Source organism: Somniosus microcephalus, chromosome 23, assembly GCF_052327205.1.
Source record: "Somniosus microcephalus isolate GS21.2 chromosome 23, FLI_Smic_1.0, whole genome shotgun sequence".
Lineage (NCBI taxonomy): Eukaryota > Metazoa > Chordata > Chondrichthyes > Squaliformes > Somniosidae > Somniosus > Somniosus microcephalus.
The window spans coordinates 9,272,687-9,293,839 of NC_141009.1; the positions used below are offsets into that span (position 1 = coordinate 9,272,687).

General features: G+C 45.4%; 1 protein-coding gene across 1 annotated transcript in view; it reads right to left on the reverse strand.

The window, feature by feature from the left end:
- Positions 1-21,153, reverse strand: part of LOC147101631 (uncharacterized) — a 688,387-nt gene that overhangs the window by 520,512 nt on the left and 146,722 nt on the right. Inside the window, 1 exon segment of the mRNA XM_085965351.1 lies at positions 3,767-3,820. Within this exon segment, the coding sequence (XP_085821477.1) occupies positions 3,767-3,820 (54 nt within the window).

A 21,153-nucleotide genomic window follows, 5' to 3' on the forward strand; every position in this document is an offset into this window, starting at 1 on the left:
ACCATGACCAGCTAATTTGTCTTAGTGATGTTGATTGAGGGATAAATATTGGCCCCAAGACACCAGGGATAACTCCCCTGCTCTTCTTCGAAATAGTGCCATGGGATCTTTTACATCCACCTGAGAGAGCAGATGGTGCCTCGGTTTAACGTCTCATCCGAAAGGTGACACCTCCGACAGTGCAGCGCTCCCTCAGCACTGCACTGGAATGTCAGCCCAGATTTTTGTGCTCAAGTCCCTTGGAGTGGGACTTGAACCCACAACCTTCTGACTCAGAGGTGAGAGTGCTACCCACTGAGCCACGGCTGACACTAATCCCTATTATTATAAAGTAGTGCATCTTCTTATCATTGCAACCAATGCCATGGGATTTCTGGTATATAAAATAAAAACCGAAATAGCCCTAATGATGAGCACCTGGAAAATTGTCACACACTTATCCATGGTATATGTTTATTCATAGTTTGATAAATAGCTTTAAGAATTGACTGAATTCTTGGGATGACTGGATTTTAAGTTGTTACGTCAGTTTTTGAAGTACAAAAGAAAATGGCAAATCAGGAATGAGCAAATTTATCTGTGTTGCATTGAGAGTTGAAATTAAATAAAAAATTTAAAGGAGTAGATTTTGACTTTGTACGATAGTGAAAAACAGACAGCAGCGAATCGCAGCCCATTTCACATCGCTCCCGATTTTTATCTCCATTGAAATCTACTGAACCCATTTTACACTGTTGCACAAAGTCAAAATCTACCCCATAAAATGTTGTTTACCTTTAGTTATATCCTCACAGGTATTGTGAAACAGAATGTATAATGGAGGCGAGTGCAAGGGCCCGTTCATTCCACCTTCATAATGCATTCCACACTTTAGAACAGTCACACAATTTCAAATCTCCTTGAATTTTGAAATAAACACAGAAGCCTAGATTTTCCAAGCAGATGTTGGCAATGAACCTTGCCTCCAATCATTGCATGTCGGAAAACCGTTCACTCGTTACCACTATTCTTGATCCAATGGATTGTAGTAGGAAACTGCCCCCCCCACCCCCCCCCATTATTTCACTGTTCTCCATTATACATCTTCCAGTGTTATAAAGACTAGGGGCTAGAAATTCATCTGGTGTGCGCCATGAAATGGTGATAAAATGGTGGCCGCCACTCTTTTGCTAGCAGGTAGCGGGTCCCGTGGCAGCTGCCATATTCCTCTCCCCCTTTGTGCTGCCAGTAACTGGCAACACCCTGAAAGAAAAAATGGCGGCGTGGTGATGTCAATCGGTAACTTAACGTCACCAGCTCAAACTTCAACCCTAGCGCTGAATTCAGCACTGGGTCCTAAGCACGCCAGGTTAACCAGGCGTACAAGCAGGCTGACAGTGGCAATGTCTGCAGCTCTTAAAGGGACACACACATCATTCTGTTAAGTTTGAATTTAAGGGTTTGGACTGTTTTTTTTAAATTTTATTGAAATGGTGGCTTGCTGCAATAGATGTAAAAAGTTTTTTAAGTGTGTAGGGAGTGCTACTGGATGTTTGCAAGGGCTTGGATGGTAAATGAAGGCCTTTGAGAAGACAGCTGCGAATACTCAGCAGGTCACGCAACATCCGTGGAGAGAAAAACACGTCTCAGGTCGACGTGCTGCCTGACCAACTGAGTATTTCCAGCATTTTAAGCTGTCATTTCACATTTACAGCATCTGCTTGCAGAGGGAAGAGGAAGACGCAGAAGAGGAGGAAGCCGAAGAGGAGGAATCAGATGGAAGGATGCATCCCAGACAGCCCCTTTGTGGCCGAGATATCTGGGATGCAATCATCTGCCTGCGGTCCCACTGGCTGGGCAGGCTGCCTCTTCTTGTTGACCCACTGGCTGGGCAGGCTGCATTTCTTGGGTGTGTGAAATGAGGAAGGCACAAGGGTGGAGTTGTGCTTATGGGAGGGTGACAAAGCAAGAGGTGCATGCCAAAAGGAGGATAACGTGCGAGGATACCCACATCTTATATCCTTTCAACCCCTTCCACTGGCCAAGGTCTCAACCATGCCCCTGCCAAGATTGGCCTGCACCGTCTCCTCCAAGGGGGTGAGGTGAGGCTAGGAATGGGAGAAGTGCCTTGCCATTGGTGCAGATTGTTGGTAAGTGAGTGATTTGGGGTTGTGTGTGAAGCTAATGGTGCAGTTGGTAGGAGACGGCTTTTGAAGATGCATTCACTGACCTTGACCAGTGGTCTGAAGTCATGAAGCTTCTTTGGGCACTGGAGCCAGGTGGTGGGGGCGACACTGCTGGCAGTGGCGGTCTTAGTGATGTACTCCCACATCATTCTTTCTGGAGGGCCTCCTGGCCCCTGTGGGTAGAGGGTCGCTCTTACAGTGTTGACCCCCTGCACAAAGCTGGAGTGCTGCATGTGAGACCCTCGGTGCCCCTTCCCTGGCTTGCTGAGCCAATTGATGTTAGTGCTTTGGCAGTTTTCCCATTTGCTGAGGTTAGGAAGGTAATTCAGCTTTAACAGCTGAATATTCACATTTGGAACTTCTATTAAATATTGAATATTTCTTAAAAAGCAGAAAGGGCTGAAAAATGCATTGATTCACTGCATTTTATTTTGTATTGCTTCAGTGTGCATGGCCCCTTTAATTCACAGACCTCTTCATTTTCCACAATTCCCTGCGGGCTCCACAGCTTTGCTCACAGAGGCTGTGGGAAGCTGCAATGCCGGACCTGGACAGGAACAACGCCACCAGGACGGTGATGCATGGAAGGTCAGTGCTGCACCACCTACCTCCATGCCCCCCCAGACCAATTTTAGCGTTGTGACCATTTCCAGCTGCCGTTAAACTGCCGGCAACTTTGCTGGCGAACACTAATTTTTCCCCCTATGTGCTTTATAGAATTTTTCCCATATCGAAAGGAAAGCCCCAACTATTTTTTCAAGCTGCATCAGTTGAAAATGAAAGAGAAATAATTAGATTGGTGATTTCCAGGGGACAGTAGATATGGGCAGTTAGAAACACCAGGTTACGTCTGGATCGTGCCAGCTGCTGTCCTCCAGCACTGACCCCGCTGGAATTTATGGGGTCAATGGGAGAGCATCTTAATTACATGGGGCTGGTTGACCATGGGGGGAGGTGGGAATGCCCATCCCCTCGTCCCCATTGTGACCCCCTCCAGCCCCCATTGACCCCTGTGCGGGAGGATCCAAATTATTTTTTAAAAACTTGTTCTTTGGGGGTCCAGATCTGCACCCCCAATCCAGTGGGACCCACTTGCATCTTTTGGAGGCCAGTGCACCTCAGCGTAGTGGATGCTACTAATACGCCAGGTCCCTTCTGACCCAGAGAGGCAGGAACCCTGCTCTAGGGGGTCCCTGCCCCGGGCTCTGCCCTCTTGGCCTCCTTGGCAGTGTAAGGGGTGGGGGGGGGGGCAGAGTTTCTAGCCCTTACAAGGCCAACCAGCAATTGAGTCAGTCTGGACCTGGTTAGACTGGGTCCTGCGTTTTTCCATTGGGTTCCCACTGGAGTTACGGCAGCAGTCCATTGAAAAGTTGAGTAAATCTGGGGCCCAGAAATGGAACAATACAGAATGATAATAATGCTAATTGCAAATCTTTACAATCGTTTGATTTCTAATAGAAGTACTAGATGTCCAGATGCAGTTTATAAAAATGGGAAAAAGTTGGAAATATTTAGGGTAAGCAATACATTTGCTATTTCAGGTGCATGATCGCAATGCACAGCTGAGCATTAAACACAATTTGATTTAATAAAGTACCGACCTTCACACCAGGGGGACCAGGGCGGCCTGGATTTCCATGCGGTCCTTGGCGTCCCTATGGAATAAAAACAGAAAGAAAAACAGCAATCAGATGGTATGATTCTCAGTATGAACAGCTTGCTGCATATCAGCTAAAACAAAATTCAGAATTCTAATAGTAAGCATATTTTGCCAAAGCAGAGTTTGTGTGATTGAAACAACTGAAAAAGGGAAGCAATATAACATGGCATATTTTCAGTTGGTTCATTTTTGTTACTGTATAAACCTCAAGTATTTTTCAGTGTGGTGACTGCTGAGTATTAAGAGTAAGATGTTTGTGTACTGGTGAGTGTTTTCACTGTAGTGATTGATAGTGTGCATTCCACTGTATATATTCAGCACTGTTCAACGAATGTTTCATAACCAACCATTCCTCATTAAATCAACTTAAGCAAAGACACATTCTTTTCATTGTGACTCTACCTTAGAACATAAAAAATTGTTTCGGGAACCCCAACCAAACAATCCACAATGTTTCAGATGCTACTGCTAAGCTAATCAAATCCACAGTTCTAAAGTGCAGCTGGAGAGGGCAGACATGAAGTTTGTCATGGACAAGTTTAAGCAACCTTTAAGTCAAACTTGAGATTCATTTCATTTCAAGATGTGTAACATTTGGCTCCGAAGAACCATATAATGACAGTGGAATATCTTCTGAAGGTGCTGGTATTCCAGCGAGAGAACATTTTGCTCTTGGAGTCATTTTTTTCCTCTGTTCAAGAAAAAGATGAGAAGTTCCCATTTTTCACTGAAATTTACAACTCACTATTGAAACTGCAGAAACAATTAAGGGGGCGAATTTAACCCTACTCGCTCGGCAGAAACCTGGCGGGTGGGCAGTTAAAATCGCCCCGGCTCTTATCTGTCCGAAAGCCGCCATGATCGCAACATCTGCAATTTTAACCTGCAGGCAGCAAGGACGCGCGCCTGGAGCCAACAGGGTCCTTCCTTACATACACATGCTGCGGCCCGATGACATCGTTGAGACCCGACTGTAATTTTAACTCCGGCCTGAGCGGGGAATCCACCCTGGAGTTAAAATCGGGACCTGAGGCCTTAATAAAAACGTTTAGCAACGTAAGCCCCCATTTTAACCCCCTGCAACCGACGTGGTGGGGTTAATATGCTGCAGCGACCTACTCACCCGATTCTTGCTATCCTCAGGCCACGTGCCATTTTAGCAGGTGCGTTCTGGCCAACCGGCGAGGCACTTGTACCAGGCAGGCCGAGGGCCTCAGTAAAATTTAAAAGTCGGGATCTGATAACGTCATTCAGACCCCGAATATATTTTAACTGCTGCCAGCCACGCTCAGTGGCCGGTGCCGGCCTTGCAAGGGCCGCCTGGCGCGAAGGAGTAGCAGGCCCAAAGGGAAAGTTAAATTGACTTTTTTAAACATTTCCTTGTGGGGCAGGAAGGCCCCGCCAGGAAGCCTACGGCTATGGTTTTCCCTCCCCCGACCACGATCGCCTACTCCGTCCCCTGCAGCCACTTACCTGACTGCGGGAGACTGTTTCCGTGGATCCCGGGCCGCAACCTTCTGCTGCGCTCACCTAAATCCCGCCCTCTGCCCTGATTCCATTGATGTCAGGTTCGGGTGGGTGTCAGGCCTGGTACATTTAAATGATTTAAAATGGCCTGGTTGTTGTGTCCGGGTATAATAAGACACAGACTGCAGGAGAAACGGTACAACAGGTGTTTACTAAACGTGGCTCACACTCGAACTGCCTGTACAGATTACTACTCAGTGCTATATACAGGTGTGGTCACTGCCGGTACTACAGTATACATGAGCTGTAAAAAGTAGTTCCCCCCTTAAAGGTATATACACATTACAATTCCTCCCCTTTTAGATTAACAGTACCATAACACTCATTTAACAATTAAATATCAAACTAATTACAATTAACACTTTTAACATGCAACATTAGTTGAAAATAGTCTATTTATATATTCAGTCTTTGGGGAGGCCTCCTGATCCTTTCTGGATAGCGCCTTTCCCGAGTGTCTTGCTCTTGGTGCGGAGGCGATTCTGGCCCCCTGTCGTCGGTTGGTTCATCAGCTTCCGATGCTACTGTTTCTGGGGTAGATGCGACCTGTACGTCGGGTTCATCACCAGGTACGTATGGGCGAGGCATGGGGTTGACTTGTTCCTGTGACTCTAGGATCTGGTCAGCATGGCGTCTCACGATGCTCTCCCCAACGTCCACTGTGTACATTAGTGGCCCCTGCCGTGTGCATATCTTTCCTGGCTGCCATTTTTCTGTTCGGTAGTCGCGGGCCAAGACTGGTTGCCCTACATTGAAGCTCCTTGTTGGCTTCTCATGGATGTGCTGGAATTGCTTACTCTCAACATCTCTTCATACGTTTGGTCTGAGCAAATCCAGGCGAGATCTTAACCTTCGGTTAAAGAACATCATGGCTGGGGCCTGGTTGGTGACTGCATGTGTCGCATTCCGGTAGGCGAACAGGAAATTGTCCACCTTATGCTGCAGCGGAATGTTGTCATTGCACATAGCCTTTATTGCCTTCTTAAAAGGTTTGTACGAATCTCTCAGCCAATCCATTTGTGGCTGGATGATACGGGGCGGATGTGTAATGCCTTACCCCATTCTTTTTCAAGAACCTCCGGAACTCTTCGGACACAAACTGTGGTCCGTTGTCGGAGCAAATCTGTTCTGGCAAGCCATTCCTGGCAAAAATGGTCCGTAGGACTGCAATAGTTTTCTCCGTGGTGGTGGAGGACATTTTGATGACCTCAGGCCATTTCGAGTGCGTATCCACGGCTATTAAAAACATTGAGTCCATGAATGGACCAGCAAAATCAATATGCACCCGTTGCCATGGAGATGAGGGCCACTCCCATGGGTGTAGAGGGGCCTGTGGTGGTGCATTTTGGACTTTCTGGCATCCTGAGCAGCTCTTGGTCAGGTCCTCGATTTGTTTATCGATTCCCGGCCACCACACATAATCCCTGGCTAGACTTTTCATTTTTACCCCTCCCAGATCACCCTCATGAAGCTCATTGAGCACTCTATCCCTTAACTTGGGTGGAATTACCACTCGGGATCCACACATCAAGGTCCCCCGGCACACTGACAGCTGTTCTCTCCTTGTCGAAAATGCTGGCAACAGTGAGTCGCCATGTGCTGGCCATCCCTTCACCGTCAAATCATATACCCGAGACAGTGTCGGGTCATTTTGGGTTTCCTTTTCGATACAAGCGTTAGTTACCGGTAGGTATTCAACTATAGTCGAAGGGAATATTTCGACAGGATCCACTGCTGGTGCTTCCTCCGCAGTAGGCAGTGGCAGGCGTGATAGCCCATCAGCATTTCCATGTTGTTTTGTGCCCTTATATTCAATCTCATAGTGGTGCGCCCCTAGAAAAAGTGACCATCTTTGTAGTCATTGCACAGTCATCACCGGAACGCCCTTCTTCGGATTAAAAATGGAGACAAGAGGCTGGTGATCAGTCAGCAAGGTGAATTTCTGCCCGTGCAGATAGTGATTGAACTTTTTCACTCCCCACACTAGGCTGAGGGCCTCCCTGTCAATCTGGGCGTAGTTACGCTCGGCTGAGGTTAGTGATCGTGACGCAAAGGCTATTGGCCTCTCTGAGCCGTCCGAGAATTTGTGCGACAGCACCGCTCCAATGCCGTAGGGTGACGCATCACATGCCAACCGAATTGGTAATGCTGGGTTGTAATGGGCCAATACCTCTTTCAATGTGATTAGTGTTTTGCTCTTCTGGAAATCTCGTCTACATTCGTCACTCCACTTCCATGGCACCCCAGTTTGCAGTAGGGTGTTCAGTGGGTGTAGTATTGTAGACAAATTTGGCAAGAACTTATGGTAGTAGTTTACCAGCCCGAGGAACGACCTCAGTTGTGACACATTTTCCGGTGCTGGAGCCTTGACTACTGCCTCAATCTTCTCTGGGGACTTATGTAACCCCTCTTTATCGATAACGTGGCCACAATACGAGATCTGTTTTCTAAAAAACTCGCATTTGGGGCGGTTAGCTCGGAGCCCATATTCCTGCAATCTAGTGAGCACCTGCTCCAGGTTGGCAAGGTGATCACTGTCATTTTCGCCCGTGACCAGGATGTCGTCCAAATAACACTGGGTCCCTGGGATCCCTTGCAGGACTTGTTCCATTGCCCTCTGCCAAATAGCCGGGGCTGATGCTACCCCGAATACCAGCCGGTTGTATTGGTAGAGACCTTTATGGGTGTTGATTGTGAGGTATTTTTTTGATGCTTCTTCTACCTCCATTTGCAGATACGCCTGGGCCAGATCAATCTTAGTGAAGCGTTTCCCTCCAGATAGCGAGGCGAAAATATCTTCAATCCGCGGAAGTGGATATTGTACGGTGTGAAGGACCGGGTTCACTGTTACCTTAAAGTCCCCACAGATGCGAACCTTCCTTGGTTCCCCAGGCGTGCTGCTCAATGACTTTTTCATCACAGGGACGATGGGTGTAGCCCACTCGCTCCAGTCTACCTTGGACAGTACACCTGAACGTTCCAGACTCTCCAGCTCTGCTTCGACGGCTGGGCGGATCGCATAAGGTACCGGTCTGGCCTTAAAAAATTTTGGGCTTGCGTTTTCTTCAATTTTAATCGTCGCTGTCATGCCTTTTAGTGTTCCGAGTCCTTGCTGGAACACTTCTTTCGCGTCAGTTAGGATCTTTGACAGTCGCCCAGGTGTGACGTCGTCATCCTTTTTGTCAGCCACAGTCAGTGCCTGTATGGAATGCCAATCCAGTTGTATTTTCCGGATCCATTCACGTCCCAGTAATGGTGGTCCTCCATCTTGCAATACATACAGGTCTAGTTTTGGTGTTTCCTTACCGTTATATATAACCGTCACCCTTATTTTTCCTTTGGGGTAGACTTTTTGCCCCGTGTACGTCTTCAAAATAATTTTTGTGTCTCTCAAGGGTATGTGTGAGAATAGCCGCTCGTAGTCCCGTCGGTTTATGACTGTTAGGGCTGATCCTGTGTCCAATTCCATCTTTACCTGGACTCCTGCTATCTTGAGAGTGACCCAAATGGTTCGGTGATCCTCCGTTGTGATCACATTATGTAGTTTCAGACAACTCAGTTCCCTGCTTTCGGAGTCGTTATCACTCTTTTGTTCGTCTGAACTATTCTCCGTCATCTTATGTACCTTCTTGTACTTTCCTTTGGTAGGTTTCTTATTGCTGGTTTTCTTTCCCGACCTGCAGACTCGTGCTATGTGTCCTACTTTTCCACACTGTCTGCACACTTTGTCTTTGAACCAGCAATCATTCTGGTCGTGTGTTGTTCTGCCGCAGCGATAGCACTTCTCTGTTCCATATGACATTTCGTTTGTGCCATATTCTTGCGGTCTCTGTTGTATCTCTGCGGCGCCCCGTGCTGCTGCTTCATATGATACCGGAATGCTGAAAGCCTTTTCCAGCGTAAGGTCCTTTTCAGATAAAAGCCGTTTCTTGGTTCCTTCACTTTGAAGCCCACACACAAACTTGTCCCTTAAGGTATCTGCCAGTCCCGCTCCAAACTGGCAGTGTTTCGATAGTTTGCGCAGTTCTGTTAAATAATCAGCATTGCTTTCATCCTTATGCTGGTTCCGTTTGTGAAACTTGAATCTTTCTGCTATCAGCAGCGGTGTGGGGTTTAAATATTCCTCTAGTATCATTACTATGTCTTCAAAACTCTTTTCGATTGGCTTCGTTGGGGTTACTAGATTTCGTAATAAACCATACGTCTTTGCACCCATTAAATTTAACAATACCGACGCTTTCTTGTCATCTGACACCTCATTTGCCTTGCAGTACACCTCTATTCGTTCGACATATGTAGTCCAATCTTCAACTTCATTGTCAAATGCGGTGATACTGCCACTCGTCGGCATTTTGGGTGTGGTTTAAAATGGCTTCTCCCAATGACTTAAAATGGCATCTCCCGCGCTTTCCTTCCTCCCCCGCTGCTGCCAACGCTGCTCCCGGCGGTTCTCATGGCAATGGCGGCACCCTGTAGGTTTTGCGCGCTTGTCCTGCGCTGCTGCCAACGCCGCTCTCGGCAGTCCTCGTGGCAATGGCGGCGCCTCGCGGGTTTCTGCGCATCTCTCTCTCCCTCTCTTCGACGCTGCTCGGCCCCTGAACACCGGCTGCGCCCTGTGCGCTCTGCCCTCTCTCTCCCCCGTCGACGCTGCTCGGCCCTTTGCTGTGCCACTCAGTCGGGCTCTAGGCCGCCGCTGTCCGGGAAGGGTCTGCGCACTACCTGTTGCCAGCCCGTTTCGCTGGACCACCTCGACTGGAAAGCCAAGCCTGGCTCTCGACAGCCTCCCCGCAATTCTCGAGTCTCTGCTGGATGACTGGGCGGTTGCCCGTGGTCAACGCCCGAGTCTCTGGCCTTGACCTCCAATCCACTGATCTCCAGGAACAAATCCCCGGGAGGTGATGCAGAGTTGCAGGTAGGTTCGAACTTGCCTTGTCGCCAATGTTGTGTCTGTGTATAATAAGATACAGACTGCAGGAGAACGGTACAACAGGTGTTTACTAAACGTGGCTCACACTGGAACTGCCTGTACAGATTACTACTCAGTGCTATATACAGGTGTGGTCACTGCCGATACTACAGTATACATGAGCTGTAAAAAGTAGTTCTCCCCTTAAAGGTATATACATTACACTGGTGAGCCGGAGTGAGCCTAACCCTCACCCCGCAGGCCCCAGTTAAAAATCAGGACTGTACAATTTCTAAAAATGCGATTTCATTACAGGTCATAAATTTGAATGAAAAATGGGCACACAAGCAACTTATGATTGGCAGATTAAAATATCAATAAAGTTCTTGGGGGAAAAATAAGAGGGCGCTAACGGGGCGCAAAGCAACTAGCGCCCGGGAGCGGCACCGCCAACGCCTCCTGCGCAATTCAGCGGGAGGTTAGCGGCGGCAGTAACCGTTAGTGCCCCAGCCGCGATCTTCGGAAGCGCCCCCTGACTTACCGCCGGACACTATGTCCGACGGGGTCAGGGGGGCCTACCTGCGGCCGGGGCGGCGCTAATTAAAGGCGAGGTGCTGGGCGGCCTTTTTGTTGCTGGCCGCCTGCCAGCACCTGCCCCCGTTGCCGTCCCCGGCCTCCTGAGCAGCCCCCTTGCGGAGTGCCGGCTGTGCTCCGTGAGCCCGGCACTCCTTGAGTGCCGGGCTCTTTTACCGGCACTCCGATCCCTAGTGGCCAAACTGGGCCCCGGGTCACGCTGCGCAAGGCCCTGCCCCTTTAAGAAGGGGGGGGGGAAGGCCTGCAGTACCGCGGCGCGACGTGGCGCTGCGGCACGTAGCGCCACGATATTCCCTCGCAGCGCCCCAAGAGGGAGGCGGGGTGTTTCCAGTAGCACCCCGCTTCCCTCTTGGGGTGCTCCCGATGAATTTCGACCACGGAGGTACTAATTTTTTCAGGGCACTAAAAGTAGCGGCCCGGCAAAGTTAGCACCCCAAAGGGGGTGCGACTCAATTCTTCCCCCCTTATCTTTCACTGGTACATTAAACAGTTTCCAAAACAATAATAGTTATCAGTTCTCTTCAGTAACCTTTGAACATTTATCCCCGGTGTCCTGGGGCTAATATTTATCCCTCGATCAATATCACTAAAACAGATTATCTGGTCATTATCACATTGCTGTTTGTGGGAGCTTGCTGTGTGCAAATTTGCTGCCGTGTTTCCTACATTACAACAGTGGCTACCCTTCAAAAAGTGCTGTGGGACATCGGGTGGTCGTGAAAGGCACTATATAAATGCAAGTCTTTCTTTCATTACTCAGTAATGAAAAAGCTTTACATTATAAATGAATCATCCTACTGGGGGTCAAGAGAGGCTCAGAGGAGTCCTTGTGCAACATCCCTGCATCCTTTCTCCTCGTTCACTTTTTCATCCAAGTAAGCCAAGTAAAGAGAGGTTCCCATAACCCAAAGGTCTAGGCAGCTTTCAAAAGTGGTGTCACCAAGTTCCTCCTACAAACCCCATTCACACACAGAATGGAAAGTAAGAAAGAATTATTTTGAAGGACAAAACAATCAAAACACATCTTTCAGATAACTGCATTTAACTAGAAAGCTTTGCATGTCTGGGAGTGAGGAGCAACAGGTCTTCTTCTGGCGTAAATGCTGCAAAATGCAATTGACATTGAAATGACATAATCATATTAAAATGAAGAGGGAGTTATGAGCTCCTGCCACTTGCCCCAAGCTCCAACAGAAACTTGCATGGGGTATTAAATGGGCAGACATCTTTCATGGCTTATCTCTGTCCATTTTTACAATCTATTAGCCCCATTTAGTCTGAATGTGACAGATATTAAAATCAATCCCAGTCATTAACAACTCTCTGCAGCTGAAGGAAGCATTTTTACACCTCCTATTTTTTATAAACCATTTTTACATTGCAGATGGATATTATTAATTAAGAAATATCCTACAGTTCTGTATATTTCCTTCATTCTATATTTTGAAATATGAGATAAAATAGACAAGCTGCATCTGTTTTAGAAATTACAAAGGAGTAAGTTCTCACACAGTTTGTTCCTGAATTTTAATGGTATTCACTTCTTTGTGTATCTGTTCCTGTGCAATGTTAAATTCATGCAATCACACGCAGCACTAGTTAGCTATCTGCTCCAGGGGACTCTCTGTTGGAGCAAGTTCAGATAGTTCAGCTGTACCAAATGGTTTCAGTCAAACTGACAGATGTTCTGGTATTTAGGTGGTTTCATGTATTTCTTTCTCAGTCCAATGTTGAACCATTGGAAAATGAGCCAAAAATGGAATATGACCCAATCGATATCCAGCCAATTTCCAACAACTAATTGTGGCTCAGAGTTAGCTCCTTGCAATCAGCTGAAATAACTGTTGTCCTTCACTTCTGAACAGATCCTAGTAACACCTAAGTGCTTCAAGCCAACAATGTCTTCTATGCAATTCCACAAATCCAACTACTATTCACATCTTCTGAAAGGCCAGCGACATCTCATAAGAGATCATTAAAAGGAGCATTATTAGATATTCCTGGCTCCGAAGCCAGAAATTCAAAATATACAGATTATTTGAACAGTGTTTAAGACAGCTGCAATTTTACAGATAATTTTGAACAGCTCAAATTGTTCATATCAAGTTGGTATAAACAATTCAATTTGAACCCGGCTGGTGTGAACAATCTCATTCAATTCCAGCTGGTGTGAACAACTTGATTTAAGTCAAATTCATGTAAGAGAATATTGCACAGTGTAGGTTTCTGTAAAAGGCCTCCCACAGACATGCACTTGTGTTCAATTATGTCCAAACATATCAGCTAGGACAGTGTGTGTGTTTAAGTTATCATACAGTTTCCTGAGTTCTCCCTCTGTATAAATAGAGAGTTTATACCATAAGCGTTATCCACTTGTTCTAGTTCTTCTTCATTTATGGCGATTAGAGGGTTTTCCAATCCCTCGATCAAAAGTAGAATTTTCAACCTGCCTGTATATTTTTGTTTAAGCTAACATTTTTGTTTAATATTATTAAACAATGTATTTTGACTGAGCAAAGCTAAAGTTAATAGACCAGATTTTGCTGTCAAATAACGACGAGGCTAATGGCGCTCGCCGTTATTAAAGAGCAAATGGTGCAGCAACTTCAGGTGAGGAGCAGATACGCAGTTAAAGGCCAATATCCAAAAGCTGCTGTCCGAGTTGCATTGCTCCGCTCTGCTGTTAGCTATGCAAAAACGGCATCTCGCTGTCTGCCTCACCATTGAAATGCATTGAATAGCATGAAGTTGCTGTATTTGCGCGGTAGATATGAACTAAACTCGGCCCCAGAAATTAAGTCTTGTCATTTCAAATGTAAGTAACCTTTTAACGACATGGTAAGTGTTAATTATTGCCAATCAACATCTCAGTCACTGAAAATTTACTATTACAACTGTGGAGTCTCATTCCTTCATGTACTAATTGTTGTTGGAGATTTTGAAAATGTAAAATTTTAAATTTTCATTTTTTTTCTTTTCCTTTCTGTCTCTTTTTTCCCTTTCTCTCTTAATACAATCTTTCTTTCCTTCTCTTTATCTCTCTTTCTGTACCTGATTTGACATTGAATTCACCCACTCTAATTTACCCTCCTTCTCAGTCCTTGCGCTGATAATTTCACAATCCTTTATTGTGATTGGTTAAAGAGATATACATTTGCTTGCTCCGTTCACTCAGGTCCCAGATGCCCTGTTTCCCTCGCTGTGACATTATCAGCTCACACTTTCAGCAACTTGCCACACAAAGGCCACGATTTTCTCAGCGGTGTCGAGATGGGGGCGGGTCGGCTGGTTTCCAGGTTCCAGTCCTGCCCCCAGCTGCCTCCGCTCTGCAGGTGTGATTTTTCCCTTGATTGGCCTTGTTAAGCCCGCCCAGTGGGCTTACCGGCCAATTAACAGGAAGCGGGTCTGATGACGTCATTTGATTACGCTTCATCTGCCAGTTTCCTTAAAGGGACCATGCACAATTTTATTTTGACAGTTGATTTTTCGGTGTTTGACAGCATTGAGGTACTGAAAATACTGACAATCACTGCACAAAGGTGAACTCTTGCACCCAGGCTCTCCACTGACTCCTTCCATATGCTTATGGAGGGAGTCACAGTACGCAGGGAGGTTCTCTTCCCGTCCAAGGGCAGATGAGACCTCCCCAGGACACCAACTTACCTTGCACCTCCACCCAACCCTCTCTATCTACTTTATCACTTCCCCATCTCACTAGTCACCCCTCACACTCACCCTCATTCTACTGTAAGCATACCAACTAACAACACACAAGGGTGGGCACTTGAGAGGTTTAGCCAATGTCCATGTGAATTTTCTGGTAATGTGTTGTCATACAGTGAAATCTCTTTTTCAAAAAGTGCCCTTTATTGGACAGATCTGTCTTGAGAAGTGTCTTACTGAGTTCCTGAGGTTGTTCAATCATAACTCCCCCCATCTCCACCCCCCCCCCCCGCTATAGTGATGTGTGTGCATGGAATGGCTTGGACATTAAAGGGATGCTTCACGGTGCTGCTGTGGGATGGTGTCAACCTGGCGCATCATGTGGCAGCCAGGGTTTACAGCATCAAGTGAAGAAAATCTGGCCATGGTGATGCCATCGTTGGCCTCCCAGCCAGCAATTTTGTCAGGGGCTGATGCCCTGTGTCCAGTGCAGATGGTGGAGAAGGTTGGTGATGAGGTTGGTGTTAGGGATGATTGTGGAAGGATTCAGAGGACCAAGGTCTGATTGTTTCATTGGCTCCAATGTTGCTGGAATAGATGGCAGCTGCAGGTGAGATGACAGAAGCGATCTGTCACTGGTGAGAGAGGTTCTCCCAATTAGGTGGCACTGGACATACAGTTGGATTTAAAAACTTGTAAGCTCAAGAAATCTGTATATGTATTAAAAATGCAGTAACCTACATTTTCTTTGCTCTGAAACGCACCATGTGCAACATGGCATCCTTAACACCACTTCTGCAGCTGTCATCTTTTCACAAACATCAGACCAGGCGTACAACACGCCACACTTACCTGGCGTGTTGTCCGGACTTCATAAAACCCGACCCAGAAGCTGGAAAAATCGAAAAAGACCCTGAAAATTGCTCACAAGTACCTGTTAATAGGCAGTTAATTGCCTTTAATCCATTTCCCGCCGCTAGGTGTCGGGTCCATTCGCAAATCGGAACCTGCCATCAATCAAAATGACGTTAACCTCACCCGCCTCCGAACTCCGGCAAAATCTTGGCCAAAAAAATTTGCAAACCTAAACCTGCAAGGGCAAGTCTAATTAACGACAGACACCGCTAGATGCCTTGCCACAGAAAAATCTGGGCCATTGGCTTGGAAATTCCTGGGTCCCAATGCACAAGCGTAAGCGTGGCGGAACTGGACTTATGCCTGCTGAAATCCCATGGTCAGCTAAATCAAATAATGCTGGCGGGACAAGGGCGGGAGTCCCATCAGCAGGAGGCCTGATACGCTGGCGAGCATGGAGAATTGGTAACGCAGGCAGACCAAGGGGGCAATATCTGTATTGAAAGGGGTCCATGCAATTGGAGTGCTGAGTAGGCTCTTGGAAGAGGGACTGAAATGGCTGGCGCTAAATGAGGGGAAAAGGCGAGCATCTAACTTTTCAGAAAACCTGCTGGCCCAAATTAGTGAGAGGAGGGCCGAAGAATCCATCACGTGCAGCAGCACACACTATGTGGAAGGAGGGGGCTGTGGCAGTGAGTGGGTAACGCCAGGGGACCCCTTGCAGTGTTGAAAGATGTTTAATGACTTTTAATGCAAGGAGACGGTGAGTTGCACACTGTGACGATTTTAATCTCCTGCACGCCCTGTTCTCATTGGGCGCGGGGGAAGGGGTTTAAAATCAGAGCTTCAGAAAACTTTGGGCAAAAGCCTGATGTCAGGGTTAAAAATAAGTCTATCCTTAAAAATGATAACTAGTCAAAGCAACTTTCCATTGAACTGCATAGAAATTAGAACATGGAAATAGGCTGTTCGGCCCAACCAATCTGTGTTGGTGTTTATCTTCCACACGAGCACTAGTCCTAATCCTATGCACCTGCCTTGTTCCCATATCCTTTCATCTCCTTTTCCTTCAACCACTTATCTAATCTATTCTTAAATGTTGACATGGTCTCTGTTTCAATTACTAATTCTGGTAGTGCGATCCACAGTCTCAAAACCCTTGATGTAAAAAGTTACTTCTGCTCTTGGTCCTAAATCTTCTTTAATCTTATACCCATGTCCCTTCATTCTAGATTCCTCAATCACTGAAAACAGTCTATTTCCATCTACTTTGTCCCATCCGCCTATCAAATATTTTCCCTTAACCTCTTGTGTTTTAATGAATATAACCCCAATTTTTCAAGTCTTTCTTGGTATTTTCTCAGACTTGCCTCTGAGTCAGAAGATTGTGGGTTTGAGTCCCACTCCAGGGACTTGAGCACAAAAAAACTAGGCTGACACTCTAGTGCAGTACTGAGGGAGTGCTGCACGGTCAGTGGTGCCATCTATCAGATGAGACGATAAACTGCACTCTCAGGTGGACATAAAAGATCCTATGGCACTATTTCAAAGAAGAGCAGGGGAGTTCTCCCCGGTGTCCTGGCCAATATTTATCCCTCAACCAACATCACTAAAAACAGATTATCTGATCATTATCACATTGTTGTTTGTGGGAGCTTGCTGTGCGCAAATTGGCTGCCGCGTTTCCTACGTTAAAACAGTGACTACACTTCAAAAAGTATCTTTGTAAAGCGCTCTGGGGCGTCCGGTGGTCATGGAAGGCGCTATATAAATGCAAGTCTTTCTTTATTTGTATTTCCACATACTATTCAGCATCCTAGTGAATCTGCACTATGCCTCAACATCCTTCCTATAGTGGGGAGCACAAAACTGCACACAGTACTACAACTGTGCTCTTCCAAAGGTTTTATATATAGATTCACCATTACACCTTGGCTTTTATAAAGTGAATCAAATCAAATAATTTGGTCTGGTCTTTCATACAGAGTCAGTGGTTTTGAGCCACTGTTGCATATTTCAAGCCAAGGACTGTTGCTGGTTTAACCGGTGAACAAACATGGATCTGTTTGGGAACTCAGTTTACAGGAGGATCCAACAATATCACAGTCTTTATAAAACAGATGACTTATAGTCGAGAATCTGCAGCAGTTTCTTCAGTCACAAACTAAATGGGTAGTATGTGCGTTATGAACTAGATTTCAAGCCACAACAAAAGGATAGTTAAGGAATGATAGCACTTTGGAGAATGACAATCTATAGGATTCAGGCCATTGCTTGTGTGCTATAATTTTTTTTTTACTTATATGTGAAAGAGCATTGGTTGGCAAACATTCACGTTGGCTAAAAGCTCCAGTCTCTGAGTTTGATTCAGGTTAGTGTAAACAATCTGATTCCAATTAGGCTGTTGTCGATTATTTGATTTGACTCAGTCTGGTGTAAATGATTTGATTTGAATCAGGTTAGTATAAACAATTGGGATTCTAATTATTTTGGTTTAAGCAATGTTGATGAGGCAGAACACAAATTTAGGAATAAAATCCCAATTTTAGTTTAATTGATTATAATGCTACTTTTTCCAAAAGAATGGTGTCAACCTTGAGCAGCTTACAAATGAAAAGCTGACAGTCCACTGGACACTTGCCCATTTTTTCATCTGGTCCAACTCTGCTACTGAACGGACCAAGTATTGGCATTGTATTACTAAGTGCTTGCAACTGTTTCCTACAATTAAGTTTAAAAATGTAGAATTTTGAGCAAAGAAATTAGACAACTAACACTTTATAACACCTTAACACATCCTCAGGACATCCCAAACTGCTTCAGAACCCAACAAACGTTACTTTTTCAGTGCAGTCACGTTGTTATGTAGTTAATTACAGCAGCCAAATTGTACGCAGTAAAGCCCAGTAAACAGCATATCGGATGAACGACCAATCTATTGTTGGTTGAGAGAGGAATGTCTTGACACTGGGGGAACTCCCTGCTCATCTTCAAATAAGTTGTACAGGAAACTCTCGTTTAAATGGCACCTAAATTATCTGGAATTCTCTATTAATCGGCAAAATTCATATTCCAAAAACACCTCAATAACCGGAAATGTTGCCGAGTCCGAGTCTCCCGCGGTGGCTGAGTTAGTCAGTGGGGGTAGTTCTCCAAACTGCCACTACTCGGCTTCATGGCGCTGTCGGAAGTCCGAACACCTCAATATCAGGAGTCTGACTCTTTGTTTGTTAAAAATAGCCTCAGTAGATAACCCTCTCCGTCATCCGGAATTTTTAATCAACCGGCACCATCCCGGTCCCATCGGTGCTGGATACCAGAGAGTTTCCTGTAAATGCCAGAGATCTTTCACATCCATATGAACCACCAGAACAGATATATGGGCCTTGGTTTAATGTCTCATCCAACATATAGCACCTCCAACAATACAGCACTACCCTCAGTACTGGACAGAAGTGTCAGCCTAGATTATGTGCTCAAATCCTTGAGTGGGGCTTGAATCCGCAACTTTCTGGTTCAATCAAGAGTACTACCAACTGAGTAAAAGAGGCTTTTATATAATTTTTTGTTTTCACTGGTTGAAATTGAACCAAACCACTGTAAATTAACAAAGGGCTACTGTTCCTTTAACACTGAAGTTTTTCACATTTTAATCTATTCCCACTTGCCGACTGAAAAACCCAACTGAACACAAGCAACATTTTCATTCACTATTTTCTTTGGTAAAAATATTTAAATGCTTGACATATAGCCAAACCAACTCCTTTAAATATTTATTCATAAAAACTGCTAAACCAGCTTCCTTCAGACTGGGTGTTATTTGTGCATTGGGGAAAGCTATCGCACAACATGTCCTTTCTTTTCTAAATGAATGCTTCAAACTATTCAAAAAAATTTCCAATGGCAATCATGGCAGTAATCTCATGAGATAGTCTTTCTGCAACTTACATGGCCAAAAAAAGTTCCTTTTTTCTCTTGACAGTGCTGGTAATTAGAATTTCCACATCTGCCATATGAATCAGATGCAATCCAATTCATGTCATACCAGACAGACGCGAACTTCAGAACACCATCACCTACTACACAACTGTGATTTTGCTCTTTCTCAGGATGATCATCTTAATGAACCTCTATAATGTGGCAACATTGGCTATTACAAAAGTGCTTCTAACTAAATTTCCAGATTCTTTCAATCAGCATTGTTGAAAAAGTCACCACAGATGTTTCATTATTGGCAGACAAGCCATCCTGGTTCACCGTGTTTTCTGTGAGTTACAGGTAGGCATTACGAAGAGGGGACAGAGGGCCCCAATGGTGGATACATCTTGTTTATAGAACTGAGTAAATCAAGGCAATCCAGCTCTCGGTCAATGGCATATCATAAAACCTGGAGCCAACTGAAACCCAGCAACATTCCATAGTAAAGACATGCCTCCAGAAGCACTGGGTATTGCTCCATCTCAGTGCAAGTTAGAGCTAATATACGTTCTCTAATTTTCTTCACTCCTCTGAGTGTGCCAGTTCTTGTTAGGGTATGGTTGTGCAGGGACCAGCAGCTCTTTATTCTTCAACTAAGTGGCCTTTCTTCACTTACAAGACTGATAGTGAATGCCAAAAGATCTGGAGGGAATCACAGCCTGGCTCAATTATGCTCTCACCTTTGAAGATAATTTTGCTCTAGTAGCTGTTTGCAGTAACATCGTAAACACATATAGGAAGATTTCCCCTGGTTGGTGTCTCCAGTCAGCAATGCATTGAACAGGAATGTGCTTGCTGTTTCACTAGAAATACTGACCAGAAGAAATCTTGCAGCATTTGCTTATGAGGTCACTACACAAAGTGATTTGAGGAAATTATTCCAACTGATGTCCACATCCACCTTCACTGGAAGGTGATCAAGAGTGGGAGCCATGGCTGATTTTTTTCTTCGCTGGAACAGTTTAGTTGCAACACCCTAATTGCTATTCCAGTACAAATCTGCTAACTCAGCACAGACTAAGACCTGAATCTGTGATCTTCCTGGTCTTCGCAGTTTCGCGCTGCATCAGGCTGTGCCTGTACCCACTCGGTCATTAGAGGAGCTACAGGTGAAGTATTACTCTAAACTTTTATTGCACAATTATATCTTTTGTGGTGAAAATGGGCCTCTGTGAGGACCAGTCAATGGATTTTCAACTCATGATTTCTGTAAGTTTTATACAACTCGATAACTTTTTGTGTATTTTTGGTACTCAGAGACCAACTGCTGAGTAGTCATGATGCACCTGTGAATCTACCTGATAACACAGGTGTAGTGAAGGGTAGCTAGTTTGAAGTGGCATAATTCTATAACAGGTTGATGTATTTACATGATGTGCCATGGCGTGGCGAGACATTGGTCCATGGCCACAGTTCCTCACATGGCAACTTCTTTGTCTTAGCTAATAGAAGTCTTTAAAATTATGGTTTTGATAGAGTAGATACAGAGAGAATGTTTCCACTTGTGGGGAAGAGCAAAACTAGGGGCCATCAATATAAGATAGTCACCAAGAAATCCAATAGGGAATTCAGAAGAAACTTCTTTACCCAGAGAGTGGTGAGAATGTGGAACTCGCTACCACAGGGAGTGGTTGAAGTGAATAGTATAGATGCATTTAAGGGGAGACTAGATAAGCATATGAAGGAGAAGGGAATAGATTTAGATGAGGAAAGACGGGAGGAGACTCGAGTGGAGTATAAACGCCGGCATGGACTGGTTGGGCCAAATGGCCTGTTTCTGTACCGTATATCCGATGTCATCCTAT